Source organism: Glandiceps talaboti, chromosome 3, assembly GCF_964340395.1.
Source record: "Glandiceps talaboti chromosome 3, keGlaTala1.1, whole genome shotgun sequence".
Taxonomy (NCBI): domain Eukaryota; kingdom Metazoa; phylum Hemichordata; class Enteropneusta; family Spengelidae; genus Glandiceps; species Glandiceps talaboti.
In genome coordinates this window covers 3,195,829-3,219,685 of record NC_135551.1, presented here as the reverse complement: position 1 = coordinate 3,219,685, position 23,857 = coordinate 3,195,829, and the positions used below count along the sequence as shown (strand labels likewise).

Genomic DNA, 23,857 nt, shown 5'->3' with positions numbered 1-23,857 from the left:
TAGTACCAGTAGAAATATCACATGACAACTTACATGTTAGAATTGACTCTAATAGTACCAGTAGAAATATCACATGATAACTTACATGTTAGAATTGACTCTAATAGTACAAGTAGAAATATCACATGACAACTTACATGTTAGAATTGACTCTAATAGTACAAGTAGAAATATCACATGACAACTTACATGTTAGAATTGACTCTAATAGTACCAGTAGAAATATCACATGATAACTTACATGTTAGAATTGACTCTTATAGTACCAGTAGAAATATCACATGACAACTTACATGTTAGAATTGACTCTAATAGTACCAGTAGAAATATCACATGATAACTTACATGTTAGAATTGACTCTAATAGTACCAGTAGAAATATCACATGACAACTTACATGTTAGAATACGCCGTATTCCGGTTATCGAAGAAGCCCCGAAAAGATAAAAGATATGAATGTTTGGCCACTAGGGGCGCTGTTTTAGAACCGGAAGTGAGGGCCAGAATTGTAGAGCATTGTTGCAAAGCATAGAGTCTATAGGCATCTTAACCACTGACTAAAGATTTTCTGTCATTCCCCGTAACTTTACGCTATCGCCCATCAAATAACGAAATAGCAAATTAACCTCTTGTTCTCCTAATATTTCGCGTAAGTTTGGCTCTGCAATTCGACCGTGAGGAAAACCCAAAAGTAACGAAGGTAAAATAGCAATGAACGATTAGCCGACATCTACATCGGATTTTAATCAGATCGGTATAAGACATGGTATGATGAGTGAACCACGTAAACGTTACATGGAAGGCCGATTCATTGAAGGGGTGGGCGGTGTGGTACATCAATCACAATAACAATATTTATGATTCGTTGCCGACTTCAATGGTTTTTTTATACACTGATGGTCCTGAATGAAGAATAGCAAGCTAACCAAAGTGTGATAGTAAAGATGAGTATATCAATACAAATATGTTTATGCCAACTTATAACCAGTACATGAAATGTTTTTTTCCGGACAAAGTTTTATGATTTCACCCGTGGTGCTACACCACTGTTCTAATAAACAAGAAAGGCCTAAGTATGCGGCGACATCAGTTACAATATAAACATGTGGCTTGGTAATAGTCGACCGAACTCTCAATATTGCAATGACTGTAGCTGGAAGCTGTTCAATCTGATTAAAATCCGATGTAGATGTCGGCTAATCGTTCATTGCTATTTTACCTTCGTTATTTTGCCTGATATTATCTTTCTTGGTACATGTTCACATTTTTAGCCTGATCGTAGAGGAGGCGATCAGGCAAGCTAAAAAATGTAAACATGTACCAAGAAGGTCAATTCAGGCAAAATAACGAAGGTAAAATAGCAATGAACGATTAGCCAACATCTACATCGGATTTTAATCAGATTGGAAGCTGTTGTCAGATTTGTAATTTTGTAATCGTTCTTTTGTCAAGCAACAGACACCAGTAAGGTAAAGAAATATGTTTATCATGTCTACATCGGGTATATTTCGAAGGTCCTCCGTCCAACTTTCAATGTTTCCGCTGTCGATTAGTTCTATCTTTTGATGCTTGACATCCACTATTCATCTCCTCTTCCGTTCTCTCAGAAAATTATCATTTTCTAGTGTTTCAAGACCAAGGTTGACAGCATTTCTGGCGATATCTAGTAGATTTAGAAGTAGTAATTTTCCACTCTTTTATGAATGCACGGAGTTCTTTTACGCCCATTTTGTTGACAGCTTCATACATCGCCGTACTATTAGATGCCATGACGAAAATTCTGGCCCTCACTTTGTCAGATATGGTGCGCCCTCTCGCGATACTTTCCTGCGAAACAACCGGAAGTTCGATAACCGGCATACGCCGTATTGACTCTTATAGTACCAGTAGAAATATCACATGACAACTTACATGTTAGAATTGACTCTAATAGTACCAGTAGAAATATCACATGATAACTTACATGTTAGAATTGACTCTAATAGTACCAGTAGAAATATCACATGACAACTTACATGTTAGAATTGACTCTAATAGTACCAGTAGAAATATCACATGACAACTTACATGTTAGAATTGACTCTAATAGTACCAGCTGAACTTGACCTGATGACATTTTCATCAACTGTGTCATCATCTCCTTTCTCATCAAAGAAGTTCTTAGTACGTTCTTTAGGACCACTATGTACCCTTCTAGGAAATTCCTCAGGTGGTGATTCAGGAGCTCTGCATGGTATGGAACCTCTCCTGTATGGTAGGGATGGTAAGGCTCCTAGAGAGATATACAAACAACAATTATTTGAATTATGTAATGCTGTGTTCCTTTTCTGATAGATAGCACTATCTAGTGACTACTAACTGATGTAGAGATTTGGCACAGACCTTCCTAGTTTATGATATCCTCTAGTGGTAAAATAAGGCTACAATCAACAGACCTTCCTAGTTTATGATATCCTCTAGTGGTAAAATAAGGCTACAATCAACAGACCTTCCTAGTTTATGATATCCTCTAGTGGTAAAATAAGGCTACAATCAACAGACCTTCCTAGTTTATGATATCCTCTAGTGGTAAAATAAGGCTACAATCAACAGACCTTCCTAGTTTATGATATCCTCTAGTGGTAAAATAAGGCTACAATCAACAGACCTTCCTAGTTTATGATATCCTCTAGTGGTAAAATAAGGCTACAATGACATTGAGAAATGACTCAGAGTCTACCCCTTGGTAACCCACAGCAGTGATTGAAACAAACTCTATCTATAAAAGATAACACAACAGTAATTACCCTCAGTGGCAATGTATCATGAATAAATATCACTCCTACTAGTTAGGAAGAACAACTGTTCACATCGATTTAGAGAAATTAAAGGCTTTCCAACAAACAGCACCCTCTGGTGTTAGAGTAGAGAAATTGAAGACCTTCCAACAAACAACACCCCGAGTGTTGAAGTTAGAGTATTAAAGACCTTCCAACAAAGAGCACCCTCTAGTGTTGAAGTTAAGAAATGCAAGACTTCTCCAGCAACCAACACCCTTTAATGCTGATGACAAGCAATAAAGTCAGCATTTTATTGACAGACTATTATATTGTTGTTAAATACAAGGTACACACTGACCTTCTCCATCTGCCCCTATGGCTGGTAATTTAGTTCTGTGTGACCGTTTACTACCTGTCCTACTTGGTTCACTGGATGGAGGTTTGGGAATCTTTGGTGATACATCATTAGCACTGGAGGGAGAACTTCCTGCAGGAATTACTGGAGGTTTCTGTGATAAAGACAAATCACATAATTATATATATTCAGAATATCAAATTAAATGTCTATGTCCTGTTATTATGTGATTGGTTCCCTGCTCCATGTATTTTAATACATATCACTTGATAATGAGAATCACTCATTTCATGTCAAAACATAAATTTTGACATTCTAATGTTGTAAATATCTACAGGTTTGTGAAGATCAAACTCAAAACTAGCCTCACTGCTAGAGGGCTATTCTGCTTACTTTAAAAGCAACCAAACATCGCATTTTTGAGTGTGCTTGCAGCATCTGGACAGATATACTGTCATCAGCATTTTGGCTTTATTTACCAACCTTCAAAAAGTACATATCCAAGGTCATTCTTATTCAACAACTATAACTTAAGGTCAATATTTGTAATGAATAATCTATTTTGAATGCTTGAAAGTGACAACTCAGTTGAAGTTGGGTGTACTTGCCAGTGTTAGTCTGAAACCATTAATGCATTATTTGTTAAAGGTGAAAACTCCCACACTTGATGTTAACACTTCCCTCCCTTCTTCAAGTCATTTTGTCAACATTCACAGCACAAGTTTTTGTAGAACACAGAAGCCCTCAAATACTTCTTTCTATGTGACTGACTGGCCACATGATTTTACAAATATTTTGTGGTATATAAATACTAAAAAGTGTCTGTGATATGCAGGAAATGGCAGGATTTTGATAATTGACCCTTAAGGTCAAAGTTCAAGGTCTAAAAAGAAAGTTTACACCTGATAATATGAAGGTAGACACTTGAATGTAGTCTCCATGTATTGACGTTTTTTGACTTCTGTGGGTAAATCATGAGTGTTTACTACAAATATGGCTGCCATTCACTGATTCAGTAAAAAGTGATTATGAGCACCAGAAGTAAATGGTGCTTTAATACAAGAGTATATTTCTCTTGTTCTATCTTACCTGTAGACATGATATGATTCAAAAGAAATTGGCCACACATAATTACTACATATAGTGTCTGCAATATTATTATTATCATTATATAATTTTATTACAGACCCATAGTCCAGAGGAGAACAAAAACATACCACAAGACAGCTTAATTTTTACATAACAGACAAATACAAACAGAAAAATATTACAAAAGGTATTATTTTAAAAGAAAAAAAATCAATGTAAAATCTTCAACCAGTGGGCCTGAAGCCCACCAAACCATACATCACATGTAACAACACAATTAATTAGAACATTTTGACTGTCAAAAAGACATTACATAAACCTAATATGCAATATTAATTATGATAGTCTACCCTGAAGGGCAAGCCTTAAAAGTCAAGGTAAGTCTTACAAGAAAGCATGCATGTGATTATATGGGATTAGACACTTGAACAAAGTCTATGTAGTACTATTAGAGATGGGATTAGACACTTGAACAAAGTCTATGTAGTACTATTAGAGATGGGATTAGACACTTAAACAAAGTCTATGTAGTACTATTAGAGATGGGATTAGACACTTGAACAAAGTCTATGTAGTACTATTAGAGATGGGATTAGACACTTGAACAAAGTCTATGTAGTACTATTAGAGATGGGATTAGACACTTGAACAAAGTCTATGTAGTACTATTAGAGATGGGATTAGACACGTGAACAAAGTCTATGTAGTACTATTAGAGATGGGATTAGACACTTGAACAAAGTCTATGTAGTACTATTAGAGATGGGATTAGACACTTGAACAAAGTCTATGTAGTACTATTAGAGATGGGATTAGACACTTGAACAAAGTCTATGTATTACTATTAGAGATGGGATTAGACACTTGAACAAAGTCTATGTATTACTATTAGAGATGGGATTAGACACTTGAACAAAGTCTATGTATTACTATTAGAGATGGGATTAGACACTTGAACAAAGTCTATGTATTACTATTAGAGATGGGATTAGACACTTGAACAAAGTCTATGTATTACTATTAGAGATGGGATTAGACACTTGAACAAAGTCTATGTAGTACTATTAGAGATGGGATTAGACACTTGAACAAAGTCTATGTATTACTATTAGAGATGGGATTAGGCACTTGAACAAAGTCTATGTATTACTATTAGAGATGGGATTAGGCACTTGAACAAAGTCTATGTATTACTATTAGAGATGGGATTAGACACTTGAACAAAGTCTATGTATTACTATTAGAGATGGGATTAGACACTTGAACAAAGTCTATGTAGTACTATTAGAGATGGGATTAGACACTTGAACTAAGTCTATGTAGTACTATTAGAGATAGGATTAGACACTTGAACAAAGTCTATGTATTACTATATGTATTACTATATGTATTAAATATGAGATTTTGAGTTATGCTGCTGTAATATATTAATTTTTTTACTATACATATGGAAACCATTCTGTCAATTTGCATCATGAAACAAAGTGAAGTGTGTGTGTCTAATAGTATATATATATCACCATTGTGCCAGGTTTGAAAGACATTGGATATTGCATGTCAGAGAAATGACTTATTATGGAGGATGGACACACGGATGGACAGATGGACAGAGCCCATTGTAATAGTCTATTTTACATGTACAATGTATAGTGACTGACAGTGCTATTTATGTACCTAAACTGATGTTACCCATTGGAGTGGACAACTATAATGGGTAGATTATAATTAAACATGGTGTGATATGGTGGTGTTGTACATCCCTGCATACCCACACTGCTGCCATCACCACAATATAGCCTACTTTGACAATTTCTCTTGCTCAGTGAAGTTTACTTTGACAAAATTAACAATATCAAAGAGTGACACAAAGCATATTAATTCAGGAAGCCAAAACAGGTGGGATGTTTGGGAAGTGCAGTTCACCAATGATATTATTGGTATGCAAAACATAGATACCAATTAAAAATGTAGTGTTAGTATGTTTCAACTGGCATATAGGAAATACACAGCTAGAAATCTTGCCAGTATATTTATAGCACAACAGCCTGTAATTTACCTGTTTATTTCTTGTACACATCTAGTGATAGTAAGTTGACTTTAAGATGATCTAAGACTAGGAATGGGAATTTTCAATTCAAAATAGGTGTTTTTGACTCTAAACTTCAAAACTTTAAGAATATACATGACTTTATATTAGAATGTTAATGTGGATACATGTACATAATCTTAAAATCTTTACTAATCATCTTATTCTGATATCTAATTCTCCTTCCTTCCTCCACTATTTCTTTTTTCATCTGATGAGGAGTCACTGCCACAAATGAATGACACAGCTTTGAAATGACATTTGTGTTAAAACTATTGTTTATCTATCTCTGTATATATACATTATAAATCACTGTGTATACATTTAACATCTATTTGGGGACATTCAACCTGTTACAACATGTAAATCTAATGTTTGTATAAGTGTGTGTTTGAATCCATTGCTGACATACCATAGGCTATCCCCACCTAAGTGCAATGTAGGTCAAATATTTGTGGTTGTCTTGCAAGCCACCTACACAGAGTAAACATACAAAACAAAAACACACAAAAGCTTCTTGCTGTGTGGGGTTTCTTGTCAAAAACATGTATCATTGTACACCTACTTTTCTTTGCTATAATTTCATTGAAAAAATTGTTAGAGCCGTATCAAAGTGTAAGTTGCTATGTCGAGTCAGAACATCAAAGACTTTGTTATTATACACCCAGGTCGATATGATAAATTTCAAATGATGACATGAATATTTAGTTTGGGCTAACTTTGTTATGTATTATCTTTAGTACTGACAAGAGACACATATATGGTTAAATATTTAGTCTTCAGTCAATAACAAGTATTATCCACTCACAATTGTATGATTACATATTTAGTTGTAATGTTGGAGTAACATTAATGCTAACGTCTCCAGTCAATAACAAATTATTCCCACAATTAATTGGTTAAATCTAAAAAGTGCACTGCATTGTGCCAAGCGTAGTATACTGCCTACAGCATGTAAATCATTATCAATGACATGAACAGTGACACACAAGTGCTTGTCTATAACTAAATCAGCTGTAAACATATGTTCATACTTACATTACTGTATACTGTTGTATCTTGTCTCTGGTCAACAAAAAAGTATTATACATTTATCACTCTTTGGTTTTGGTGAAATTCAGTTGCTACGAGTTGGCAAGTCTATGGTTATGTAGTACCTTGAGTTGGCAAGTCTATGGTTATGTAGTACCTTGAGTTGGCAAGTCTATGGTTATGTAGTACCTTGAGTTGGCAAGTCTATGGTTATGTAATGCCTTGAGTTGGCAAGTCTATGGTTATGTAGTACCTTGAGTTGGCAAGTCTATGGTTATGTAATGCCTTGAGTTGGCAAGTCTATGGTTATGTAATGCCTTGAGTTGGCAAGTCTATGGTTATGTAGTACCTTGAGTTGGCAAGTCTATGGTTATGTAGTACCTTGAGTTGGCAAGTCTATGGTTATGTAGTACCTTGAGTTGGCAAGTCTATGGTTATGTAGTACCTTGAGTTGGCAAGTCTATGGTTATGTAGTACCTTGAGTTGGCAAGTCTATGGTTATGTAGTACCTTGAGTTGGCAAGTCTATGGTTATGTAATGCCTTGAGTTGGCAAGTCTATGGTTATGTAGTACCTTGAGTTGGCAAGTCTATGGTTATGTAGTACCTTGAGTTGGCAAGTCTATGGTTATGTAGTACCTTGAGTTGGCAAGTCTATGGTTATGTAGTACCTTGAGTTGGCAAGTCTATAGTTATGTAGTACCTTGAGTTGGCAAGTCTATGGTTATGTAGTACCTTGAGTTGGCAAGTCTATGGTTATGTAGTACCTTGAGTTGGCAAGTCTATAGTTATATAATGCCTTGAGTTGGCAAGTCTATGGTTATGTAATGCCTTGAGTTGGCAAGTCTATAGTTATATAATGCCTTGAGTTGGCAACTCTATGGTTATGTAATACCTTGAGTTGGCAAGTCTATGGTTATGTAGTACCTTGAGTTGGCAAGTCTATGGTTATGTAGTACCTTGAGTTGGCAAGTCTATGGTTATGTAGTACCTTGAGTTGGCAAGTCTATAGTTATGTAGTACCTTGAGTTGGCAAGTCTATGGTTATGTAGTACCTTGAGTTGGCAAGTCTATGGTTATGTAGTACCTTGAGTTGGCAAGTCTATAGTTATATAATGCCTTGAGTTGGCAAGTCTATGGTTATGTAATGCCTTGAGTTGGCAAGTCTATAGTTATATAATGCCTTGAGTTGGCAAGTCTATGGTTATGTAATGCCTTGAGTTGGCAAGTCTATTTTTTATGTTATGTATTGCAATGGCAAGTCTTTGGTTACAAACCATTACAATACTGACTGGTACATCATGTACATGTTGTACCTCACTAGGCAGTTCATCATTGATAATGGGAAGCAAATGTCCCATTTGTATAAAACCTTTGGAGAGAGAGAAAATGTGCCTTTACTCACAAATATGAAATTCAATGCCATTTTGCTCCAAATGTCAAGGTTACAAAACTAAGTGGTGTGCATATTAACCATATAGTATTTGACATTTGTCCCATGTTTGGTTGAAATTGAGTCATATGGGTATGAGTTATGGCTGGCCATGGACAACTATGGGTCATTCCTATAGGTGTGCCCTTTGAGGGCAATTTAGTAGGCACCAGTTCAACAGGTATCTAAAATATGGATTACCCTTCAGGTTTTATCTGAAATGTAGCATGATAATGTATCATTCATTTACACAATATACTTCAAGTGTAAGGCATGGGGTCATTTCCACTAAAATGACAAGACTTAAGGATGAAAATAAATAGATTTGAATACTTACAATATCAAGTGGTGTTAGTCTTGTACCTGAAACTGGTCTAGAATCACTGCCATCAAAGTGACGTGCACCAAGACTGCAGATCAAAGAAATAAATAATAATGTTACTAATCTGACAATGGTCCTTATCACTTTGACTTGAAAAAAAAAGAAAGCTTATTAGTTTGTGCCACTTTTAATAATGGAAAGAATCACTAAAAAACCAGCACATTATTAAAAACACATTATTTATAGCTTAGACCACTAGGTGGTCTTTCATAATTTCTATAGAAATGGAAGTCTTTACACATTTACCATGGCAACAATGATATAATGCAATATTGGAAAGGAAATATGTTAATTTCACTGTAATGATAAAATAACAGAAAATCGACATAAAGAATACTTTGCAGTGAAAGCATACTATGGAAAATTGTAAATTGTTATAATATATTACAATAATCTTTAGTGACATTATCAGAATTACAAGTATATGTCTAATACAGTATATAAAATTTTTTTTTTTTTAAATATTCCAATAACTTTCTCTTCCTCTGTAATTTAATGGAGAGCAAGCACATCAAATCCAATCAATACATTTTCCATATCACACCCTAGCACACTTTGCCAAGATATGCTACAAAATGTAAGTGGCGCACTGATTATCAATACATTGTATCTGTTCTTTCATAGATTCAGTTGATTTTTTTTCTCAATATCTTAGTTTTTATTAAGCATAACATAATGTTTCACTACATGTATCAATTTATGTGATTTAAATTATGTTTCAGTGTCACTACATCAAGATAAGACCCTATGGATTTTGCAGACCTTGGCAGTACAGTTTAACGGCCCTACTAAAGTAAGGCCCTTCTGCCGTACACACTCGGTGCAAAAGAAACATATCGAGTTCTTAAAGAATTATTATTCAGTAGGGACAGTAAGGGCTGGTATACATATCACTGTCATTGTAATGCACTACCCCAAAGCATGCCTACATGTCTACATACATGCTGTATGTTTTAATGATATCATATTTATTATGTCTGACATATGTGTATTTTTATGATAACATTATAGATGTAACAGCTGATGCTGGAGTCATGCAATCACAATATGTATTATTGTACATAGATGTAGTTATTAGATACGATATGTATTAAACTTAGAGGTTATCATACATTATATTATACATATGGTGAGACTCTAAGCAATATTTTGCTGTGATAGAGACACCTTGTTTAGGCCACAGGGGGTGGGGAAGGTACTCCTGCCTATTGGGTATACGTATATGTGCTGCCCTTTAGGCTTTAGGGTAGGGTTTTTCATCCCTTTGTCCAAAATGGGTACTGTCTTTTTAGAGCTAATGAGTCTAAAAATGGGGTCCATTTTTCACAATTTTTTATTTTGTTTGGTCTAAAATGGGGGTCCTGAGAAGAACTTCTTTATAAATTCTCGACTAGTTCGGAATTTCCAGGAATTCGCTCGGGAATTTCTCCTGCACTGGTTGACATTTTCATATTGATGACTATGAAATAGCATGCACACCTCTGAAATGCTTGGTCTTAGATATTGCCCCACAACACATTCAATTTCTTACGTTAACTGCAACATGTCCAATACTGCATTCATCATTCAACCATGCGTTCAAGATTGGTCTAAAATAGGGTCTTCTAAAAAGTTGAACGGTCTAAAATGGGGTATTGGTTTTGGGTCAAAACTGGTCTAAAATGGGGTCTGGGGTTGACAGCATTGTACAAATGTATAATTTATCCTAGAATTGATAGTGTACTATAAACTAGTCAGTTTACTCACCAGGACCCACTCACAAACTTCAATTTGTTTATTTAGTTACAGTAAGAACACATGTAATACTGTCAATATTATTACAGTGTCATCAGTGCTAGCAGTGCAGGAAGGTTTTTCATGTAAATAAAGGTAATTTTCAAAGATCTCAAGAGGAATATGCTCAATGTACAACATTACCATGTAGTAGACTACATTTGTATACGTAAATTGGTCACCAAGACCATGAGGACCTATAAACAGTTTTGCAGAGTTTTGTCGGTCCTTATGACCAATTGAAATTAATGAATACCATTTATTCAATGATATGGATAGAAATCCAAATTTTACCAACACAAATCTAACCTTGTAGTACATGTTTTATGCTTACTAACTTGTATGTAATTAAACCCTGTCACTAGACTCTCACAGTCTTTTCAAAAAGCACATCACATCGCTAAAAGGGTTGTTTTGTATGTACATGTACCAATATCTACTGCATAATTGTACTGTGGGCCCTCATGGAGTACATAGGGCTAATCATTTGTTGACATGTTACTGCAATGCCCCAAGGAGCGTTGCAATAACATGGAGTCGCAGTTACACTTCAACAAATGACTAGCCCTATGTATGTAGACCATGAGGGTCCACAGTACAAGGATATTCAAGTACAATTATTGGGTAGATATCTGTACATACAAAACAACTAATAGCAATGCTCTGGAGGACTGGTGAGAGAGTCTAACCTATCACCAGTCAGGACTGGTGAGAGAGTCTAACCTATCACCAGTCAGGACTGGTGAGAGAGTCTAACCTATCACCAGTCAGAACATTGTTGATATCAAGTTTACAGTGACATAAATAACAACATGTTACTATATGTGTTGGAACATATGGTTGGTTGAATTTCTCCAATTATTTTTGTCTGGACTAATCAGGATAGCCAAGACATTGAGACTCACTTGAAAACTATGACAGACACTGTCTGTTTTACTTTTTGATAAGCTGTATTGTATTTAACTCCATAAATGTCATAGTTCTCTCCTTTGAGGAATTCTCATAACCAAAATGGGGATATTCATTACCCGTCCTCTGACATATCAAGAGCAATAAATGAGCCAAGTGACTTGATCAACCCTATTTGATTACAAGAGTACACATGACTTGATCACTCAGTTTTTTACCCTGTGTCTAATACAAATGGGGATGACCATACATACATGTAGGCATTGCTTGGGTCAAACCAAGTGATCAGGCAAAAACAGGGGTGTTTACACTGACTCACCTGAAAGCTGACGGTGGTCTTGCATCTGGAGCTCTGCTAGTATTTCCACTAAATAAAGTTCGTTTGTTATCTCTAGGTGTAAAAGGACGGTTTGTTTTCACAGCACGTACAGAATGCCTGGCTTCATTTATAATGCTTGAACTTAATCTTTTATCATCTGGGGCTTCATAGAAAGGTGCATCAGTGTTCTTTTTCTTCTTGCCACTCATGGTAGCAACCAGTCCTGGAATATTACTTTAGTCCTTGGATGGTATCTTTGTACTCTTCTTGTTCAAGTTGGCAAATTTTCAAGTGTCTGCATTGCATGCCTCTCCTTGATGTTATTTTATAAACCTATAAAATGATTCAAAACAATAGATTAAAACAAAACACAGGATGATGACATTTACTGTGACATTTGACCTGAAATTTGAAATAAATTTGACAAAGTTTCCTTATCCAGACATAGTTTGAATTGATTGAAGAGTGTGTGTTATGGATATGGATATTGACTGTAAGGCAAAATACAACTTTATATTTACATGTAGTACATTTGTACATGTATTTTCTTTAATTTGCCATTAAGTTATAGTTAGTATTTACATTTGGAAGATGAAAAGAATTAATAGTGAAGTACATATGTCCCAGTGATTATTTGTACCAGTATGAAAAGTTTAGACTTGCAAACAAAATAGCATTCCTGGAAATTAATCAAAAAGACATTCTATCACTGCAGACTCCAAAACCATATACAATGCCACCAAAATGTCCAATCCACACTAAATGCTTGGAAGTGTCCAAATTTGATGCTTGGCTTACATGCCCTACATCTATCATGTGCAGTAGTAAACAATTTAAAAGTTATATAAGAGTACAGTTTCAAAATTGGCGCCAATGGCATTGCAGCACAACTGTACAGTTTTTTTAAATGTTTACTCACATGCTGATCCATGCTAACAATAGGTGTTCATTTCCTGAATGACTATCCATTTGCCTATCCAACCATGTTGCTATCTTTGCAATATATGTGATCATTTGGCTGTTACTGTGGGCGTGGTCTTGTTGCTAGGCACATTTACGTACATTTTTTGAATGTTTCTACTAATCCCTGTTGTTATCTTTGCAATATATGCGATCATTTGGCTGTTGCCATGGGTGTGGTCTTGTTGCTAAGCATATCTGCATACACTTTTTGAATTTTTGTTCACTTGTCTAAGAATCACACACACTTTGCCATGCCTATAGCACTACTAAACCATATCAGTTCAGTTGTGCTAAAAATCACAACACCATTAATCAGGATGTCATGTGGTCTCAACATGGTCTCTAAGAGAGATCTCAAAGAACCCTGGTTTTCCCACCACGTAGTATTTTGTGGACAAACAAATTCCCACTGGTAGAAAGAGGATTAATAGCACTATACATGTACTACAACACAATATGTCTTGTTCTTGAATTTAATGGGGCAGGCAACTGTGGTTCCTATACTCTATAGCCTCTAGGGTCATTAAGTTACCCTATGGGATCAGTAGCCAAAACTCTTGACAGAATAACCTCTTTAGAATACAATGTTACCTTCTATTAATTGTCAAATCGTCCCATTTTAACTTCCCAAAGGTTCCCCTTCACAAGATAGAAAGTCCCTCCTCGTCCAAAGTCACTGACCCACAGCCATTGTATGTGGTGACAATCTTTTATTCTTGAAAATATCTTTGGACAGCATTTAAAATTTACTGAAATGAGTGGCAATGTAGCTAGAGTTTTGGAATTATGTGTGAAAATGAAAGTGCTGAAGTGTACATGTATATTTGTTATTTATGAATATTGTGATATTACCGAGTTCTCTTTCAAAAAGGTGCCACAGTGAACAAAAGGTTAACAACCTATAAAGTACCATGATTCAGTAATCAAACACTGTATACCAAAATTTACTTAACACACACACACACACACACACACACACACACACACACACACAGTGACACAGACACACACACACACACACACACACAATGACACAGACACACACAGACACACACACACCAGGTATATATACTAAATCACATACTGTATCCCAAAGTATTACAGAGTACCTGGTATACATACTAAATGTTGGGTTTATCCTGGTATACGTAGTAGTACTAGCACACTTGCACTTTTTAACTTATTTTTGTTATATAACTCTCCAAGAATTTCCAAGGAAGACAAATCATTTAAACTGCTCCAAGGCAGACTGGCAGGTACAAAGAGACATTATGTTTGTAAAAGCTTTCAAGGCTATGTCAACTTGTTGCTATGTCATTTAGTGTACATTATGTTAAATTAATCATTATACAGTTATACTACAGTCACATTCAAACATGGCAAGTATACTTCATCCTGTTTGCTAAGTAGCCATATGGATGGGTATTAATAATTATTTTGGATTTTTAATTTCTAAAACAATTTTATCATGGTGTCCTACTTGCAAAATCAATGTGAAACAACATATGCCAGCAAAGTCCTTGTTTGTATTAAACTCAATAAATTGCCAAAGACTGATAAATGTATCAAATGTTTGTTATTGTACATATTAACCATTTTACACATTTTTTAGCTTTTTGCTACATGTACTATGTATCTCTATGTATACTGAGTTACAAACACAGACTTGGCATATGCTGTTTCACGTTGACTTTGAAAGTAGGAAGGAATGATAAAGTTCTTTTATAAATTAAAAATCCAAACTAAATACCCAAACTGCATCCATATGGCCACTTTAAATGAAAGCAATGTACAATGTATATTTGTACATTTATATATAGTTTGAAGGAAAAACTATCCACAAAATTTTGATGTCGCAGGGATATACCAGAATCCTTGTATATCACATTTCTTACTCTGATCAGATACTCCTACATACATATATATCATATTTCTTACTCTGATCAGATACACCTACATACATATATATCATATTTCTTACTCTGATCAGATACTCCTACATACATATATATCATATTTCTTACTCTGATCAGATACTCCTACATACATATATATCATATTTCTTACTCTGATCAGATACTCCTACATACATATATATCATATTTCTTACTCTGATCAGATACTCCTACATACATATATATCATATTTCTTACTCTGATCAGATACTCCTACATACATGTATATCATATTTCTTACTCTGATCAGATACTCCTACATACATGTATATCATATTTCTTACTCTGATCAGATACTCCTACATACATGTACATCATATTTCTTACTCTGATCTGATCAGATACTTCTACATACATATATATCATATTTCTTACTCTGATCAGATACTCCTACATACATGTACATCATATTTCTTACTCTGATCTGATCAGATACTTCTACATACATATATATCATATTTCTTACTCTGATCAGATACTCCTACATACATGTATATCATATTTCTTACTCTGATCAGATACTCCTACATACATATATATCATATTTCTTACTCTGATCAGATATTCCTACATACATGTATATCATATTTCTTACTCTGATCAGATACTCCTACATACATACATATATATCATATTTCTTACTGATCAGATACTCCTACATACATATATATCATATTTCTTACTCTGATCAGATACTCCTACATACATATATATCACATTTCTTACTCTGATCAGATACTCCTACATACATATATATCACATTTCTTACTCTGATCAGATACTCCTACATACATATATATCATATTTCTTACTCTGATCAGATACTCCTACATACATATATATCATATTTCTTACTCTGATCAGATACTCCTACATACATATATATCATATTTCTTACTCTGATCAGATACTCCTACATACATATATATCATATTTCTTACTCTGATCAGATACTCCTACATACATATATATCATATTTCTTACTCTGATCAGATACTCCTACATACATATATATCATATTTCTTACTCTGATCAGATACTCCTACATACATATATATCATATTTCTTACTCTGATCAGATACTCCTACATACATATATATCATATTTCTTACTCTGATCAGATACTCCTACATACATATATATCATATTTCTTACTCTGATCAGATACTCCTACATACATATATATCATATTTCTTACTCTGATCAGATACTCCTACATACATATATATCATATTTCTTACTCTGATCAGATACTCCTACATACATGTATATCATATTTCTTACTCTGATCAGATACTCCTACATACATATATATCACATTTCTTACTCTGATCAGATACTCCTACATACATGTATATCATATTTCTTACTCTGATCAGATACTCCTACATACATATATATCATATTTCTTACTCTGATCAGATACTTCTACATACATATATATCATATTTCTTACTCTGATCAGATACTCCTACATACATATATATCACATTTCTTACTCTGATCAGATACTCCTACATACATGTATATCATATTTCTTACTCTGATCAGATACTCCTACATACATATATATCATATTTCTTACTCTGATCAGATACTCCTACATACATATATATCATATTTCTTACTCTGATCAGATGCTCCTACATACATATATATCATATTTCTTACTCTGATCAGATACTCCTACATACATATATATCATATTTCTTACTCTGATCAGATGCTCCTACATACATATATATCATATTTCTTACTCTGATCAGATACTCCTACATACATATATATCATATTTCTTACTCTGATCAGATACTCCTACATACATATATATCATATTTCTTACTCTGATCAGATACTTCTACATACATGTATATCATATTTCTTACTCTGATCAGATACTCCTACATACATATATATCATATTTCTTACTCTGATCAGATACTCCTACATACATGTATATCATATTTCTTACTCTGATCAGATACTCCTACATACATATATATCATATTTCTTACTCTGATCAGATACTTCTACATACATGTATATCATATTTCTTACTCTGATCAGATACTCCTACATACATATATATCATATTTCTTACTCTGATCAGATACTCCTACATACATGTATATCATATTTCTTACTCTGATCAGATACTCCTACATACATATATATCATATTTCTTACTCTGATCAGATACTCCTACATACATGTATATCACATTTCTTACTCTGATCAGATACTCCTACATACATATATATCATATTTCTTACTCTGATCAGATACTCCTACATACATGTTATTCATGATTCTTCATGGCATGGAAAATATACAAAATGTACAATATTGTATTAGGACAGAATCATAAAATTAAAGTAAACTTAAACACACATTTATAGGCAGCACACAGCCTGCCACTTTTAATCCATACCCAGCTAAGGTCAAACATTTCTAGAAAGTAGTACATGTAGCCCTTACTACTATACCAAACCCAGCTAAGGTTAAATACGGATAGAAAGTAGATTTACACAACATCATTAATTTATACCACACCCCACATGTCACACAGCTAGTCAAATATGGACAGAAAGTACATGTAGCCCTACCGCTGTTATAGTTTAGTTCCTATACAGTATCATTACAATTTACATCTCCACTCACTTAGAGACCATGTTGGCATCAGACTACCACGTCTGTTAATAAAATGTACAACACACAGCTGAAGTCAAAGATGGATAGAAAGTTTATTATCCCTACCATTGTTATAATCCTGTATCAGAGAAACAGCAAGTCATCTGTGTGGAATCCATAGTGTTTATTCACAATATCATTTACCACTTGTGAACAGTTGTACATTCAACACTAATGTTATCTTGTAATCTCAGCAAGTGTTCATCTTAATTCTTATGGCCATATGTTACTTACTAGGTAGCAGTCTGGGAGGCCTTACTAGCATTACATCAACATGATTTATTCATGGAGATGTAATTTAAACACACTGGTGTATTGTAAAGTTCACATCCCAAGGGCATACATACATACATATGTAGATATTTGGTGATATCCAGACCTCACAATACCATTTTATACATATATTTGTGATTGGTTATGACTCATGTCTGCATGACAAGGGTGGACCTCATTTATGTCTGGTCTGGTACACCTCTTTTTTTTCACTTCCTGTGTAACATGACAATTTACAGTACATGCAGTATAACTCTAAAATTTCTGACTGATTTTCCAGCCACAGTTAGCATGGTTAGTTGAGTTGCTAACATACATATAGTGTATAATTATACAACTTATATGCTACTACTAGTAGTGAGGTGTCAGTTGTTAGAACTTGGCTAGCCCAGTTGGAAACCAATAGTTCATGACCAGTACTAGTATAATTTCATTTCCTACTTTCTATCAATATAGCTATGATTATTTTCTAGTGATGAAAACAACAAAAATGTTATTATGTTTATCCTTTAGAAAGTTACATCCTATACCTTATTCTGCTATTTCTTGTTAACTATAATTACTCTAGTTTATATATTTACTAGTTTGTTTTAGCACCAAACACTTAGTGCAGAAAATGAATGAAGAAATGTAGTTTTCTTATCGGAAGCAATGAAGATTCAGTATCATTCTATTCTATTCTATTCTATTCTATTCTATTCTATTCTATTCTATTCTATTCTATTCTATTCTATTCGATTCGATTCTATTCTATAGCTAGTTTCTAGAAATAAAGTTTGACTTGACAGTCATTCACAATACTAATCACCACTGATATACCCTGTTAATAAAATATCAAGAAAAAATATCAGAGCTCAAGGTAATAATGAGTTATTTTAGGTTTAATACCAAATGCTGTTTTACACTCTAGAGGAAAATAAAAGACTGATGATTTCCTTGAAAACAACATTTTTGTACATGTATGATGTAGATGGTGATCCTACAAATTATAAGAATATATTAAGTTTTAAGAAATTCAGATCTGATTTAAGTGAAATTAGTCCCTGGGGCATTCTACCACAGTGGGAGAAAGATACATTCATTAGCAATTAATCATTCTTATCCTATAAATAACCTAGATTGTTGACAGAAACAAAAATAGACACATACACTGTGAAGAGAAAAGACTCTCATCAGCATACATGTAGACTGTATAGAGAAGAGACTCTCAGCATACATGTAGACTGTGACGAGAAGAGACTCTCAGCATACATGTAGACTGTGACGAGAAGAGACTCTCAGCATACATGTAGACTGTATAGAGAAGAGACTCTCAGCATACATGTAGACTGTATAGAGAAGAGACTCTCAGCATACATGTAGACTGTATAGAGAAGAGACTCTCATCAGCATACATGTAGACTGTATAGAGAAGAGACTCTCAGCATACATGTAGACTGTGAAGAGAAGAGACTCTCAGTGTAATGAAAGTCTTGTCATATCAAGTCATTGACAAGTATCAGGATACAATCTTCTAGATCATTGCTGTCTTTGTAAACTAACCACTGATGACAAATGAATAATTATAATAAAATCCTTATCAAACAGAGCTTACTGCAACAGTTTTTTTTTTAATGTTTGGCTTTTGTGATTGCTGTCATAAATACTGTCTACATGCATATATGTTTATTCCAGTAAACATTTCAACAATCTGGTTATTGGAATATTCATATACACTCCGATATCATGTTTTACTCAAGTACAAATGTATACATACACAACAGTGTATATTGATGCACATTTGATGCAGTTTTGTGAATCAATGTATACATACAGTTTTATGTATTAATGTATACATACAGTTTTGTGAATCAATGTATACATACAGTTTTGTGTATCAATGTATACATACAGTTTTGTGTATCAATGTATACATACAGTTTTGTGAATCAATGTATACATACAGTTTTATGTATTAATGTATACATACAGTTTTGTATATCAAATGTATACATACAGTTTTGTGTATCAATGTATACATACAGTTTTGTGTATCAATGTATACATACAGTTTTGTGAATCAATGTATACATACAGTTTTATGTATTAATGTATACATACAGTTTTGTATATCAAATGTATACATACAGTTTTGTGAATCAATGTATACATACAATTTTATGTATTAATGTATATTTGTATACATACAGTTTAATGAATCAATGTATACATACAATTTTGTGAATCAATGTATACATACAGTTTTGTGAATCAATGTATACATACAGTTTTATGTATTAATGTATACATACAATTTTATGTATTAATGTATACATACAGTTTTGTGAATCAATGTATACATACAGTTTTGTGAATCAATGTATACATACAGTTTTGTGTATCAATGTATACATACAGTTTTGTGAATCAATGTATACATACAGTTTTGTGTATCAATGTATACATACAGTTTTGTGTATCAATGTATACATACAGTTTTGTGAATCAATGTATACATACAGTTTTGTGTATCAATGTATACATACAGTTTTGTGAATCAATGTATGTACATACACAATGTACATGTGTAGTTTGAACATAGAGGTGACTAAGTCTCTTGTACATGTATGGCCTTCATACTAATCTTATTTCCTGGCACATAACCTTACACCTAAGAAACAACACCATTACAAGAATTCTCATGCAGTCATACCAACATACAAATGTACAGAAGAACCAAGAATTACCTATGTCAACATTAACCACTGTAGTTCACCAGATTACAATTATCCTCAGATCATCAAGTTTGACATACAGAGTACACAAGTCATGCAGCCATTCCACAATCCAAGTTTGTGTATATACATGTACATGTATAACCTTGTGACAACCTTGGAATGCAAGTATAATCAATTGTGTATACATGTATTTGGATCAACTAGACTTGGTAATGTGATAGTAGTGATAGACATGTAATCCCTCTCTTTGCATGCTATGGTATGACTATCCTGAATATAAACTGACAATAACACGTACATGTACATGTATTAATAGTCAGATGTTACTTGAACTGCAGGCCACCTCAACAGTCTACATAGCAGACTCATATGAAGATGTTGATAAGTTTGAGTAAAATTTTCTCCCACAAAATTGAAAGTTTACACTTACATTTGCAATGTATTCTTGGGATTCTTCACTTTATTATGACATTTGTGTAATTTTCAATGTTTTGTTATTGGGAAAATATTCAACATCCTGGTCATTTCACTGGAGTACACATTCACTTGTGAACTAATATTCCATTCCAGGATGGTGATATTCTAGTCTAGGATGATCATAATACAAAATAATGACGTTATTACATGTGTATACATGTAGGTATTTATGATATTCAAAAAATGTTGTACCGGTGACTATTTCGGATAAGAGAGAAGTTGAAAAACAGTGAAAGTTACAAGCTAATAATACAGTGGAGGTACACGACAATTTCAACGATCCGATGTAATTCCGAAATCAACAAATATAACCAAAACATTACCACCCATGGCACTCTTAGGAAACACTTTACCCTACCTGAAAACTAATTTGCAACAACTTTGATCCAAAATGGGTTTTCGAACGTGTTTCCAAAGCAATGCCTTCACATTTTGAACAACTCGCCTTTCATGGCGATCATCAACATGTTACTGAGGTCGCGATCAAAACAGCAATGTTTACAACCAATCAGTGACATGTATTCGTTCATTAACATGTTACTGAGGTCGCAATCAAAACGGCAATGTTTACAACCAATCAGTGACATGTATTCGATCATTAACATGTTACTGGGGTCGCGATCAAAACAGCAATGTTTACAACCAATCAGTGACATGTATTCATTCATTAACATGTTACTGGGGTCGCGATCAAAACGGCAATGTTTACAACCAATCAGTGACATGTATTCATTCATTAACATGTTGAGGAATGACATAACTGACTGTATCAGGACAGGCTGTTTCCCAACTTCTCTCTTATCTGAAAGTCACCGGTATGGCATATTTTGAATATCGTTCTCTATAATAACGTCATTATTTTGTATTATGATCATCCTAGACTAGAATATCACCATCCTGGAATGGAATATAGTTCACAAGTGACTGTGCTGGAGTACTATTAACAACTGATAGATTTGATGGAAACTTAAAGCATGTTTTTGGATGTAACTTGAAATTCACTTATCTGATCACTTCACTTGTCAGAACCAAATAAATATCAAGGCAATTGGTCGGGCGGTTTTCACTTTCAGTCATTCACACATACACTACTGTACACGCACTCATGCACTCATGCACACATGCACACACACACACACACACACACACACACACACACACACACACACACACACAAATATTGTCCAAAGCACTGACTCAAAGTTGTGTTAAAAATCCCCTCAGTCTGCATTTAAACTATACTTTATAGAATGGCAACAGAGTTGTTCATCATTGGTATGCTCCTATCATTAATAAATACAGAAACCTCTTTGTCAGACATTGTCATTTTCAATTGTGTTACCATGGTAATGCTATAAAAAGTCCTTGGTGTGCTAAGTAACCATAATGAAATTGTGAGTCACAAAATTGTTCAGTAACCTTTTCAATTGACCTGACTACAAGAAATACTGTACTTTGTATCTGACAGTGGATACAGTTATGAAATCACTGTTTTTTTGATGTCCAACAGCTGTTTGAATTCTACTGACTGCATCATCATTCCTCACTCTATATGATACTTTGATTTACATTGCAGATTATGTATAAATTACATGTACTTCAGTCTATCTACTTTTTTTTCACTAAATTTTTTTTTTTTTTTAATTCTTATATATTTGCATTTCAAATGGAAAGACAGTTTATTATGAGCAAGGATAACTTTTTTAAATGTTTTCATTGTATAAATGTAAAAATCTCAAGTAAAATCTCACTCATAAATTGTTATGCTTATATATATTCATAATGACAAAAGAAATTATTGAGTGGAATCTACCACTCTATTATATGGCATGGCAAAACACTGTGGTATACGGTAGTTCTGTTTTGATGCTATTCTGTACACCATGTACATGTATGGTGGCCATCAAAATATATTGTATTTGTAAATTGTACTAAATTGACTGAATTGATAAATCTTGTACTCAAAAAGAAGCACTGCCTAGCCAAAAAATATATAACTGCCCTTTGAATTGCCAGAATGATGGTAAATACATATTTGCTCAAATCTAATTTAACATACGTTTAGACATGCATGCATTTATGTAAACAAAGAACATATGTTCAAATGAAAATTCATCGAGTGTTGGTAAACCATATTGTACTGAACTCAACTTATTAGGCTCTGATGTGTAAGGTCACATGTTGTAAAATTTATGGTAAAATTTTCAAGCTTGTGTTTGGAACAAAAGTTCAATTCGATACTAAAGAACATGTGATGAACTGATGATGTATGTAATTAAAATATCTGTAATAAGGTGGGATTGTTTTAGTAAACACCCATAATTACAATCAGTGTTTCCTCTAAATGATAGCCAAATTTTGTTGTTGTTAGTCTGAAAATGAGAAAAAGTGGCATTTCTTGTCAGTCACCACATAGTAAGAGATGGGGAAGACCAAATTTTGGTGCGTCACTAGGAATTGTGTGCATCAGTGGCTAATAGAGGGCATACTGATTACAATTGCATTTTACAATTACATGCTTGTTGAAATTCAGGATGAGCAATGTACACTTTTATTTAATGTTTATATGTATATGAAAACTGACTGTACTGATGACTGTACATGCAATGTCCTTCAGACAACAAAATATAGAATAGAAGGTCAAAG

General features: G+C 33.9%; 1 protein-coding gene across 1 annotated transcript in view; it reads right to left on the bottom strand.

The window, feature by feature from the left end:
- LOC144432535 (armadillo repeat-containing protein 2-like) overlaps positions 1–23,857 on the bottom strand; it is a 51,135-nt gene that overhangs the window by 16,983 nt on the left and 10,295 nt on the right. The window contains exons 2-5 of the mRNA XM_078120764.1: positions 12,135–12,467; positions 9,089–9,161; positions 3,118–3,268; positions 2,068–2,272 (exon numbers count right to left, since the gene is read on the bottom strand). Of these exons, the coding sequence (XP_077976890.1) occupies positions 2,068–2,272; positions 3,118–3,268; positions 9,089–9,161; positions 12,135–12,343 (638 nt within the window). The 5' untranslated portion in view covers positions 12,344–12,467. The remainder of the gene's footprint in view (positions 1–2,067; positions 2,273–3,117; positions 3,269–9,088; positions 9,162–12,134; positions 12,468–23,857) is intronic.